The 13,496-nt window shown below is 42.6% G+C and overlaps 2 protein-coding genes across 9 annotated transcripts in view; one reads left to right on the forward strand and one right to left on the reverse strand.

Moving 5' to 3' along the window:
• The window catches only part of rbks (ribokinase), a 170,811-nt gene extending 163,434 nt beyond the window's left edge, over nucleotides 1-7,377 (reverse strand). For 2 of the 8 annotated variants that reach the window (XR_007262063.1, XM_048596529.1), the window contains exon 1: nucleotides 7,160-7,376. Coding sequence is in view for 4 of the 8 variants with exons in the window: in XM_048596529.1 (XP_048452486.1) it covers nucleotides 7,160-7,242 (83 nt within the window). In the remaining 4 variants the exon portion in view is untranslated. Of the gene's footprint in view, nucleotides 1-7,159 lie in introns of all 8 variants that reach the window. The other 6 variants (XR_007262064.1, XM_048596531.1, XM_048596532.1 and 3 more) reach the window with 6 other exon arrangements.
• A 182-nt stretch (nucleotides 7,378-7,559) lies between these two features.
• Nucleotides 7,560-13,496, forward strand: part of babam2 (BRISC and BRCA1 A complex member 2) — a 187,484-nt gene continuing 181,547 nt past the window's right edge. The window contains exon 1 of the mRNA XM_048596535.1: nucleotides 7,560-7,740. The gene's annotated coding sequence lies outside the window, so the exon portion shown is untranslated. The remainder of the gene's footprint in view (nucleotides 7,741-13,496) is intronic.

The raw sequence follows: 13,496 nt of genomic DNA on the forward strand, positions 1-13,496 counted from the left end.
TGGGGAAGCCACAGAAGGACTTGAGCAAACTAGGAGAGTGGGCAAAGAAATGGCAGATGGAATACAATGTAGGAAAATGTCAGGTTATGCACTTTGATAGAAGAATACAGGTGTAGACTGTTTTCTAAACAGGGAAAGTCTTTGGAAATCTGAAGCACAAAGGAATTTGGGAGGCCTAGTTTAGGATTCTCCTTAAGTTAACATGCCAGTTCAGTTGGCAATTAGGAAAGCAAATGCAATGTTAAGATTCATTTCAAGACAGCTAAAATACAAGATCAGTAACGTACTGCTGAAGAGGTATAAGGCTCTGATCACACCACATTTGAAATATTATGAGCAGTTTTTGGCCCAGTATCGAAGGAAGGATGTCCTGGCATTGGAGGGGGTCCAGAGAAGGTTTAAAAGAATGATTCTGGGGTTGAAAGGCTTGTGACGAGGAGTGGTTGAGGACCCTGCGTCTGAACTTGATGGATATGGAAGGGGAAATCTGAATAAAACTTACAGAATACTGAGAGGCCTGGATAGAGTGGACATGGAGAAGATGTTTCCACCTGTAGAAAAAACTAGGACTCGGGACCACAGCCTCAGAACGAATGAATGGCCCTTTAGAACTGAGATGAGGTGGAATTTCTTCAGCCTGAGGGTGGTGAATCTGTGGAACTCATTTCTGCAGAAGGCTGTGGAGGCCAAATCATTGCGTGTATTTAAGACAGAGATAGGTTCTTGATTGATCAAGGGTTATGGTGATAAGAGAGGAGAATGGAGTTGAGAAACGTCCCATATCCTTGAATGTCATGGCTGATACAAGTGCAGGAAATCGGGATTAGCCTTCAGCAGTAGTTATTATCAATATAGACTCTATGGACCAAAGGGTCTTTTCTGCACTGTATAACTCTATGATCGAATGGCGGAGCAGACTCAATGGGCTAAATGGCCTAATTCTGCTCCGATATCTTACAGTCTTATGGAATTAATTGCAACATGCGGCATGCTGAAGCAGGTCAGCGTGAGCAAAATAACAGAGGCTAGAAATCCAAAACAAAAGCAAATTCAAATCCCACTAGCTTCAAATATGTGTCACAACATCTTTAAACATGCAGATTAGAAAATATATTTTAAAAACATTTTTGTTCATAATGTGCACCTGGCAACATCTGCAAAACTAGAAATATACATTTAAGGTCAATAATCTTTCAGAGAAGCTGAGCCTGGAACTGATGAAATCACAGATTTGGGCAGTGGTGACAGCTGCAAAACAGAAAGAGGCAAAGGTAGGAAATGATGTGGAACAAAGCAAATATAGAGAGAAAGCAGAGCTTGTGGTCAAGACATATCAGAGTTCTACAACAGAGTCTCAGACAGCAGCCAACAATGTAAATGGAGTTAAGGCTAGAATGTATGTGGGAAGGAGTCAAAGAGAATGGCTTACTGACAAGAAATTAGAAGAAATTATAGTTCATCTCCATCTTAGTGTTGGCATGGTGGATTGATTGAGGAGGCAAAGGTGTTGTGTTATCTACTGTCAACAATACGTAGGGTGATGCCATGGTCCAGATGATTGATATTTATAAACTATCTAACAGGAGCAGACAATTCTCTGGATGCATCCTGAGAATATCCCAGAAATGACTGGGCACATAAGAGAGCAGGAGCAGTAGAAGGCAATGACTGAGAAGGTCCTGACAGATCAGCCATGATTTTACTGGGGCAGGCTCAAGGGGATCAAATGATCTACTTTGACTCCTATTTCATTTGTTCACATGACAGTTTGAGGTTGTGCAAACAAATTGAAATACTATGGCGGACTTGAGGGGATGGATTGATCAGCAGCATTTAAGGTACAAAAGGTGGTTAAGGAGTCTGTGGACAAAATTGACAGCCAAAATCTCTCACAAAACAACTAGAGAGATAAATAACTAAAAGGTCGAAATACTCATCAGGTCAGGAAGCATTCATGGAGGGAGTCAAAGACCTTTCGGCAGTATTGGATAAAGTTAGAGACATAACAGATATTAGCCAAATACAGAGATAGATGAAGGGAAGAGAAAAAGGGGAGGTCAGTGCAAGCAAAAGGCAGAAGTTAAAGATCAAAAAGGATGATGGTGAAAGGTGCAAAGGGATTGGACAGGGAAGGAAACTCGAGATCTGAGTGGGATGTGAAAAGTCGAACCATCAACAAAACAAAACAATTAGTAAAAGAATGGACAGATATCACAATCTGATATTTTGGAGCTGAATGTTGAGTCCAGAAGGCTGTAAGGTGTATAATCATAGAATCCCTACAGTGTGGAGGCAAGCTATTCAGCCCATCAAGTCCACACTGACCATTCAAACAGCATTCCACCTATGACTACCAACCCCTACCCTAACCCTGTAACCTTGCATTTCCCATCACTAATCCACATAGCCTGTATGTTCTTGGACACCATGGGCAATTTAGCATGGCCAGTCCACCTAACCTGCAGGTCTCTTGACTGCAGGAGGAAACTGGAGCATCAGGAGGAAACTCAAGCAGACATGGGGACAACGTGCAAACTCTACACAGACAGTCACTCAAGAGTGGAATTGACCCCAGGTCCCTGGCACTGTGAGGCAGCAGTGCTAACCACTAAGCAACCGTGCTATCCTCGGAAAGGAAAGATAAGGTGTTGTTCCTTGAGATTATGTCGAGTGTGACTAGCACAGTGAAGATGACCAAAGTCAGAGAGGAAATAGCTGCAACTTACTATTACAGCAACAAATCGGATAAGACTTTTTAACCTAAGAATGCTAGAAGCAAGGAAGGTAAGGTTTGAAAGCATGGAGTACTTGGAGACAGTTAAAAGACTGATGGTGGATTTCTGAAGAGATTTGATAATAGGAATTGTAATTGGAATAATTCAACTGAAAAGATAAAGAAAATTACTAAATTCAGAGGTTATGATGATTATGCAATGAACAGCGTCCTCTTAAATGTAATTTATCCATTATTTTCCTCAACTGTTTAAAATGTTATGAGCTAGGCACAGATGCATTATATTGTACTTTTCATATTTTGATTGCTCCAAAGTATTTTGCGACAAAAATGAGATTGGTCCTTGGAGCAGCTTCTGCAGAGTCTTGTGGCCTGGGATTCCAGTGGCCCAGAGTGAACGGCCTGCTTCAGCAGCAGCGTCCAGCCCAATATTTCAGCAGCCGGTGTCGTAGTGGTACTGTCTTTCCCAAACCCAGAGCCAGGAATTGAACTAAGATGGACTTTGTCTTTTTTTTTTCTTACCTATGCCTTCTGTTATTATTACAGGCACCACGGTATGGTGACTTGAACACTTTTCACTTTTTTTGTGTAAAAGTTACAATTGCCAATAAATAACTACTCTGTTCCAAGTACTTCTAAAGTACAATCACGCTAGTAATTAGAACTACAGCAGTCAGTTTGTGCACTGCAATGAACCACAAAGTGCACTGAACTTAATGACCAGATAATCTGTTTTTATTGATGTTTACCAGAACACTGGGAGATTTCCCTTCCTCTTCTTTTTGATATTGTCATGGGATCTTTAAGGTTAACACAAGAAGCAAGTGGGACCATGACTTGGTGGCCCATTCGAAACAGAATATCACCAGCAAGGTTTAGAGTGATTGTCTTGCATTGAAGTGTCTATAGGAAAATCGTAGGTTAAATTTGGAGGTAAAGGCTTTACCTTTACCTTTACCTTTACTGGCTCCATCCCCGCCTCTTTGACCTGTCTGTCTCCTCTCCACCTATCTTCTCCTCTGTCCATCTTCTATCCGCCTCCCCCTCTCTCCCTATTTATTTCGGAACCCCCTTCCCCTCCCCCATTTCTGATGAAGGGTCTAGGCCCGAAACGTCAGCCTTCCTGCTCCTGTGATGCTGCTTGGCCTGCTGTGTTCATCCAGCTCTACACCTTGTTATCTCGTTGCAAATAGTTAACAGGGTTAGCAGTATCTGTGAAGAGAGTAACAAAATGTGACTTCTTCATAACTTATGGGAGATAGAAACGTGATGGGGGTTCCATGCTGTTGAAACGGGAGGTCTGAGGTAGAACAGAAGGTGATTAAAACTAAAAACAAGATATTCAAAGGGTGCAGTAATGGTCATGGTTTAAAAAAACCCAAAAACTGCAGCTGCTGGGAATCTGAAACCAAAACATCTTGCATGTCCTTTACCCACCCCAAAATCCCAGGCCTCATCAGCATATTGGCTGCTTTCAGCAAAGTCAAGCCATTTTCACCTCATAACGGTCTCCATTATCAGCTTTTCTCCTTCCTTGACTTACCATTACACATAAAAACCAAAACAACTGTGGATGCTGCAAATTGGAAACAAAAACAGAAATTGCTGGAAGCGCTCAGCAGGTCGAGCAGCATCTGTGAAGAGATGAGGAAGGGCCACCCCAGACCCGAAATGCTAACTTTGATTTCTCTTCACAGGTGCTGCCAGACCTGTTGAGCTCTTCTAGCAACTTCTGTTTTTGTTACTATTATCCATCCCTTTGTTTGCCAGATGTCTTTCTCTCCCTCTGGGCTCATCTCTACCTATTTTTTCATTCCTTTACCAAGCCCCCTCAACGAACGTACTACCTTGTTCTAGCTACTACTTGTTCTGAAGAAGAACCAACAAACCCAAAACCTTGACTCTGCTTTCCAAAGATGTTGCCAGACCTGCTGAGATTCCCCGGCATTTCTGTTTTTGTTAGAGAAATAAAACATCAATTAAGAGTGAGTGTTTTGGGAGAATAATGAACAGCGCTGTCTGAAAGTGAAAGCACAAAAACAAGACACAGACTAGAATTCAGTCATGGGGATGCATGCATTGCTGACTGGACCAGCATTTATTGCCCATCTCTCATTGCTGTTGAGAAGTTGATGGTGTGATGTCCTCTTCAACTGGGATTGTACTTCAATCTTAAAACATGCTGGAATCTGAAATAAACTCCAAAGAGGTTGGTATCCCAACTGCCAAGTTACCCTTTATTTACACATGAATAGCCCTTGACCATAGTACTGTCTCATACAGAGTCAGGCACCAGAGTGTCAGTATCTCTCACACTCACCTTTTATAGGGTGGCACAGTGGCTAGCATTGCTGCCTCACAGCGCCAGAGACCTAGCTCGATTCCATCCTCGGGTGACTGTCTGTATGAGTTTCTTCCCACAGTCCAAAGATTTGCAGGTTAGATAGATTGGTTATGCCAAACTACCCATAGTGTCCAGTAATGTGTAGGTTAGGTGGATTAGCCATGAGAAATGCAAGGTTACAGCGGTAGGTTGGGTCTGGGTGGGATGCTCTGCAGAGGGTAGGTGTGGACTTGATGGGTTGAATGGCCTGTTCCCACACTGGAATAATTCTATGATTCTATTATATGTTAGTAGGGTTCCCTAATTGAACCAGATTAACTGCCCCAAATCAGGAAATTCATATTCTGAGATCCAGTTGGCTGACCTCGTTACAATCAATACACAGTGTACTTAGACAGCCAAGGTATTCCTGTCTGAACCCCTAAGTGACACTATCCTGTCACACATGAAAAATCATGGCAGCTACAGAGAAAAGATGAAGTGTGTGAACTACATTTACTATCAACAGCCAAAGGAAATCTCATCACATGGCTGCTGAACCCAACATTAGTATCATAGAATCCCTACAGTATGGAAACAGGCCATTTGGCCCAACAAGTCCACACCGCCCCTCTGAAGAGCATCTCACCCTGACGCATTCTCCCATCCCTGCATTTCCCCATGTATAACCCACCTAACCTAAAAATCCCTGGACACGACAGGCAATTTAGCATGGCCAGTCCACCAACCCAACATATGTTTGGATTTTGGGAGGAAGCCAGAGCACCTGGAGGAAACCCACGCAGATAGGGGGAAAATGTGCAAACTCCACCCAGATAGTCACCCGAGGGTGGAATCGAACCTGGGTCCCTAGCACTGTGCAGCAGCAGAGCTAACACTGAGCCACCATGCCGCCCAGCACCATGCTGTTGTCACCAGAGGCAAGATGTTGCCCATTATGTCAAAAATGGAGCATAAAACAAAGCAAACAGCATCTGTCAAATGTACAATGCCCTAAGCAATATGGTGCACTCCAAGGCAGGCCAGGTTATTTGCAAGTAGGCGTTGGGGACAGTAGGGTCAGGGAAGATGAAAGTAAAAAGCACGAAGGACAGTGCACAGTAAAGGTAGCTACCTAAAATTCAAACCAAGCAGCCATGAGTCTGTGGGAGTGAATACAGTATGAAGGGGATCACATTCAATTAAAGTCACAGGCATCATACATGGGCAAAATAAGGTGCCTCTCCTCTATCCAAATTTCTCCTCTAAGAACTGCGATCTCATTCCATGACATCTGTGATGACCCCAACTCAAAATTTAGGTGGACTATCGCTGTCTATTAAGTATAGGAAATAGTGGCCCAGCTATAAATAAACCTTGGTTCATTTCACACCAATTTTGTTGTTTTTTTCATATCCAGTCTTGTTTGGATATTTGGATATATTCATTAAAATGATTAACGTAGCATTACCAATTCTATTGAGTACGTTAACTACTATTGCGTATTTATTTATTTATTTCCACCAATTCTCCAATAGTTAGGTGTGAAAATGCATATTACTAAATGTACAGCCCCGATGGGGCATTAAGACTCTGAGAGCAGCATGAATTGGAAGAGAGCTCGATGTAAATTCACTGCTTTGCGTCAGGAAAACATCAAGTAGTCTGGAGATACACAACAGGTGTCCCTCTACCAAAACCTGCCACACTCCTACAAGAGAGGTTGGTTAACTTCAGCAAAAAGACACACATTACCAGATTCCACCTTTAGAAGGTGGATTAGCCCCACGGCACTTGTTTACAGGATATTAAATTCCTGTAAAATAAAAGATGCACTTGTAGGCCATACCCTTCTGTAATAGTTGTGTTGAGAATGTTATATCACACTGTTATATCAGTGTGAAAAAGTTCATAAGCTTTTTAAAAAAGTACTTGACAAAATACAATAACTTATAAAAAAAACTTTAAAAATAACTTTGCAGTTCATCTTCTAATCGATTAGCTTCATTTGAATTAAATACAATTCCAGCATCAATACCCGCTTAGCTGAATACCACTTTTACAAAACATACAATAGGACAAATTATACATGTACCACTAACCTGACCAAGTCAGTCATACAGGATCCCACAACCACTACATCATAAACCACAGTATCAGAAGAATGATTAGCTGGGAATGACATATTTCAGAACTTTTTTTCCAAAAAAAAATTACAACAGCAACAACCAAACAGTGTAATGCACAGCAATAACAATCAGCTCCAGCAACTTCGGGGTTAAAAGTCCTCAGCAGGCGACCATGGTTTCTGGAGGACCCCGTCGCATAGCGGGCTGCATTATTTCATTAAACGAGATAAGATAAAAGAAAAGAAAACGAAAAGGAATGGTTAATCAAGGTAAAGTGGTCCTTTTAATAAATAGATATCGTATTATATCAAAAAGTACATTCATATGTATTTTAGAATATACATATTGTATATGGATAATAATTAGGCAGTTGCTCGGACGGCAGCAGTTCCTCGTTGCCGGGTTTGGCTGTTGACTGTTGGAGCCGTTGCTGTTTGAAGAGCGGGAGCGGCTGGCGTGAGGGGCGGGGAGTGACCTAGTCACTGGACGCTCTGTGTTCATGGGACTGGTAGGTCGGTCCTAGGCAGGTACCCTAATCCGGCTTGCTCGTTAGTGTATGTATATTCAATATATCTCCTCGTCATTCATGGTTATTCAGCTGGGCTCATGGAGCCCTTCTGAGGCCCAGTTGCTCACCTTTCTTTTTGCAAAATGTATTTATCATCATTATTATTAATAACAATTCATAGTACACTAAGCTCGTGCTAGCCATCACCTTTTAGAGAAATTTAATTATTTTAAAAGCAAAAAAAATTGCTAGATGAAATGATTTTGTATTTGCATGTGGAGGTGGAAGTTTATGCAAACCCTTTTGTTTACAAATCCCTGCTGTCATTTCCTGTACTTTAAAGGACGAAGACGCTGCATTTACAAACTGCAAACATCCTGGAAACGTTAGGCGTGACATTTTGTCATCACAAGGATTGACGCAGATGGCAAAGATCTGCTAAGCATATGGAAGCTGTGTTTAGGTTTCAGAGTGACCTACAGGGCACAGTTTTCCTGACTGAAACGTAAAAAGATTTTTTTTTAAAAATCACTCTGATATTTGTGGTAATTTTGGTGTACTATTGCAACATTTTAAGTTTAACTGTTCATTTCCAAATCGCCCTCCCCATCCAGTTATTGCTCTGTCAGAAATAATCGAATATCCTTGTAGGTCATCAGCAAACTGTACATGGTGGTCAGTTTGGTTTCGACTCAATGGTGAGGGAGGTTTTCGTGCTGTCAGAAATAATCGAATATTCTTGTAGGTCCACAAAGCAAATAAATAGTTGGTCTGATAGTGCCTGGAAAGAGTAAGGGTATGAATGTTGTGGGTTTTGACTCTTGAATTCGTTGCTGGCAAAATAGCAACACACAAAATTTTAGCTTTTTCAATAATTTAGACATTCAGTGAATGAATGCATATTTAAATCCTATTGCATGTCATTTGTGTTTTGTTGTCATTGGGTGTCCCTCAAATAGAGAATAGCACCTATACTGTGTTGAGAGTTTCTGTCATGAGTTTCTGTCATGAGTTTCTTCATGTTTCTTCATGTGTCTGAAATTGCCAATTCTCAACTCATATATTTGTTGCCTCTGAAATTGTGAGATCTGGAATGGAGAATTTGCTTCTTTCCCTTTCTTGCACTGTTGCTGTTCTGCCTCAACATTGTAATGTGACTTAGCATGATGGGCAATTTGTTACCATTTTGTATGATTGAGAGCAGCGCTACCTGTCATCTTGTCAATGCTATTGTCCTTCATTGAAAGCTTCAGAATGCCTTTCAAGTGTTTTCTTTCTTCACTGAAGCACTGGCCAATTGAGACTTGAGGAGAGGGCATCGTAGACGAGATGATCTTGCAGGGATTCTGCCTATATGCTTGTGGATCTAGCTTCAAGAAGGATACCAGCACGTATACAATGGTCAGTGAGCCTCTCTGAGGCAGTGTGGTAGAGGCATTGTTAGAAGAATTTCTCTACCACTCCTCCGTGTCATTGATACACAATCCAGGTGTCATTTTTGTGTAGAAGCAAGGTGACTAAGACTACTCTGAGCTGTGGACTCTTGTTGAATAGAAGAGGTATTTGTTGTCAAATGCTTGTTACCATAGTTTGTAGAAACTGAGCTGAAGAAGATAAGCTGATGTTAAGTCCCCTCTTCTTCTTCTTCCCTCTCCCCCCTTCGCTAGTAGGTCTATGTAGGTTAGTATGAATTTTCTTTTGGTAACACTTCAAGATCAGACTAATTTTTTTGTAAACAAAATTTGATTGAGAGTGGCTTGCAAACCTGATGCCAAGTGAGCAATGATGTTGCGTGTGGTCATCAGCAAACTGTGTATGGTGGTCAGTTTGGTTTTAACTCCCAGGGGACCGAGGTTTTCGTGTAGGCAGTATATTTTTTTAATCACTGTGTTCAGATGTGTTGTGACAACACTCCAGGGCAGGTGGGACTTAAACCCAGACCTTCAGGCACAAACCACAGAGCTCGCAGATACATTGTGTCAAACACCTTGGTCAGGTTGATGAATGCAATGAGCATCCTAAGTTGATTGACCGTGCAATCCTCGGCACAGCGACAATCACATACTGTCCAATTGTGCAATCACGTCAAGTTGTGCAAACATATCTATTGTTGAACATTATTTGGATATTTGCAAGCATGAACTGATTGAATGTGGCCATTTCTTTTCCTGTTGTGTAAGCCAAAGGAATATGGTGTTTAATATCATCCGCCAGGCTTTGGGTTGTACAGCCTATATACTTTTGAAAACAGGCAATGTCCCAGTCAATTGTGAACTTCCTAGCTAGTGCCCTACCACTAACTTTCTGTCCAGGGAAATGCCCCCCGAAAGTGACCTCTGACAAGTATTAAGTGCAAAGAACTCTGTTCAGGTAACTTCAAGTACATGACCCTGAATGACCACAATTACTGATGTTTAACGCAATATTTGAAACATTTGATCAATGGGGAAAGTACTTCTAGGATATCCACAGTAATCTCACCTTAACTTTATATATTTAGCTAGAGTTGCTTCGAATAGTCTAAAACCTAGACAATTCTTCCAGTTGATCAAATTTGCATCTTTGGGCACCCTTTTAATTGCAAAATTATAGTTGTCTTTGACTGGAGGCCTGGAACACCTAGTCCTCCAGCCACCTTCCAAGCTCCTTTTTAAATTTGGTTTTTCCTTACTCCTTGGTTGAAATAGCAACATCTTGAAAAATGTCCATATTACAGAGGAAGAGGTGCTGGACATCTGAAACAGATGAATAAATCCCCGCGACCTGATCAGTGTCCCCTAGAACTCTGTGGGAAGCCAGAGAAGTGATTGTTGGGCCCCTTGCCGAGATATTTGTATCAAGGATGGCCACAGATGAGGTGTTGGGAGACTGACAGTTGACTAATGTGGTGCCACTATTAAAGAAAGGTGGTAAGGAAATGCCAGGGAACTATAGACTGGTGAGCCTGACATCGGTGGTGGGCAAGTTGTTGGAGGGAGTCCTGAGGGACAGGATTTACATGTATTGGAAAGGCAAGGATGATTATGAACAAAAACAAAGTTGCTGGAAAAGCTCAGCAGGTCTGGCAGCATCTGTGAGGGAGAAAACAGAGTTAACGTTTCGGGACCAGTGACCCTTCCTCGGAACTGATGGTGGCTGGGAAAACATCAGTTTATATGCAGAAAATAGGGAGGTGGGTAGACGATAGGATAGAACCCAGAGAGAGAGAAAGACTGTTGGACAGACAAAGGAGTTGCTAACGATCAGGCTGGGAGGGTGAATAGTTGCTCATGGGGACTGTTAGTGACTAACAACAGGGTGTGTGTTATGGCAGGCTATGTGGTAACAAAGCCTGGTGTGTGGGGTGGGGGGCTGGGACATGGCAGAGTTTAGGCCCTAAAATTATTGAACTCAATTTGAGTCCAGAGGGCTGTAGGGTCCCCAAGCGGAAAATGAAGTGTTGTTTCTCTAGCTTGCATTGGGCTTCACTGGAACACTGCAGCAAGCCAGAGACAGAGATGTTGGCCAGGGAGCAGGGTGGTGCGTTGAAGTGACAGGCAACAGGTGGTTCAGGGTCTTTTTTGTGAGCAGAACGTAGATGTTCTGCGAAGCAGTCGCCAAGTCTACGCTTTGTTTCCCCAATGTCGAGGACACCACATTGTGAGCAGCGAATGCAGTAGACTAGATTCTGGGAAGTGCAGGTGAAGTGTTGCTTCACGTGGAAGGTATGTTTGGGCCCTTGGATACTGGAGAGGGAGGAGGTGTTGCACCTACACCGGTTACAGGGGAAGGTGCCGTAGGGCTGTGGGGAGGTGTTGGGAGTGAAGGAAGTGTGGACCAGGGTTTCCCGGAGGGAACGCTCCCTGCGGAATGCGGACAAGGGAGGGGAGGGGCATATGTGTCTGGTGGTGGCATCTTGCTGGAGGTGGCGGAAAAAGGACTGATTATGGATAGTCAACATGGCTTTGTGTGTGGGAAATCGTGTTTCACTAACTTGAGTTTTTTGAAGAAGTAACAAAGAGGATTCATGAGGGCAGAATGGTGGGCGTGATCTATATAGACTTCAGTAAGGTGTTTGACAAGGTTCCTAATGGTAGACTGGTTAGCAAGGTTAGATCACTTGGAATACAGGGAGAACTAGCCATTTGGATACACAACTGGCTCGAAAGTAGAAGATAGAAGGTGGTGGTTGAGGATTGCTTTTCAGGCTGGAGGTCTGTGACCAGTGGTGTGCCACAAGGATCAGTGTTGGGTCTGCTGTGTTTCGTCATTTATCTAATTGATTTGGATGTGAGCACAGGAGATATGGTTAGTAAATTTACAGATGACACCAAAATTGGAGGTGTAGTGGACAGTGAAGAAGGTTACCTCAGAGTCCAACGGGACCTTGATCAGATGGGCCAATGGGCCAAGGAGTGGCAGATGGAGTTTAATTTGGATAAATGTGAGGTGTTGAATTTTGGCAAGGCAAATCAGGGCAGGACTTGATTGTAAGGTCCTGGGGAACATTGCTGAACAAAAAGACCTTGGAGTGCAGGTTCATAGATCCTTAAAAGTGGAGTCCCAGGTAGATGGGATAGTGAGGAAAACGTTTGATATTCTTGCCTTTATTGGTCGATGCATTGAGTGTAGGACTTGGGATGTCCTGTTGAGGCTGTAGGATGTTGGTTGAGCCACTTTTAGAATACTGCATGCAATTCTGGTCTCCCTGCTGTAGGAAGATGTTGTGAAACTTGAAAGGATTTACAAGGATCTTGCCAGGGTTGGATGGTTTGAGCTATGGGGAGAACAGGCTGGGGCTATTTTCCCTGGAGCATGGGAGGCTGAGGGATGACCTCATAGAGGATTATAAAATTGTGTGGGGCATGGATAGGGTGAATAGCCAAGGTCTTTTCCCCGAGGTGGAGGAGTCCAAAACCAGAGGGCATAGGTTTAAGGTGAGACAGGAAAAATTTAAAAGGGACCTAATATTTCACACAGAGGGTGGTGCACATATGGAATGAACTCCCAGAAGTGGTGGAAGCTGGTACAGTTAAAACGTTTAAAAGGCATCTGGATGGGTATATGAATAGGAAGGGTTTAGAGAGATATGGACTAAATGCTGGCAAATGGGACTAGATTAATTCAGGATATCTGGTCAGCATGGACGAGTTTTCCATCCTGTATGGCAATATGATTCAATGACTATCTCTAGCACAGTTTTTCAGATTTTCCCTTGCTATAACTTTTGGTTTACTCCAAAAGACCCACATAAAGCTACATCAAACCTTTCAGTACTTGAAGAGATGCCAACTTTAAGACCTTCTTAACAACATATCCCAAAATTTATGAATTATCTTTTTAGAGTCATACATTATGGAAACGGACCCTTCGGTCCAACCGGTCCATGCCGAACATAATCCCAAACTAAAAACCAAAAGAACTGCGGATGCTGTAAATCAGGAACAAAAACAAAGTTGCTGGAAAAGCTCAGCAGGTCTGGCAGCATCTGTGAAGGAGAAAACAGAGTTAATGTTTCGGGTCTGGTGACCCTTCCTCAGAACTGATGGTGGCTGGGAAAATGCCAGTTTATATGTTATAATCCCAAACTAAGCTAGTCCTACCTGCCTACTCCTGGCCCATATCCCTCCATGAATCTATCCAAATGTCTTTTAAATGTTGTCCTTGTACCCGCGTCCACAAATTCCTGAGGAAGTTCAATCCACATGCAAACCACCCACTGTGTAAAAAAAAAAAAAAAAATTGCCTTACGTCTTTTTTAAATCTCTTTCCTCTCACCTTAAAACTGTGTCCCCTAGTCATGAAAACACCATCCTAGGGAAA

The sequence above is a fragment of the Rhincodon typus genome, chromosome 5 (genome assembly GCF_021869965.1).
Source record: "Rhincodon typus isolate 14 chromosome 5, sRhiTyp1.1, whole genome shotgun sequence".
Taxonomy (NCBI): domain Eukaryota; kingdom Metazoa; phylum Chordata; class Chondrichthyes; order Orectolobiformes; family Rhincodontidae; genus Rhincodon; species Rhincodon typus.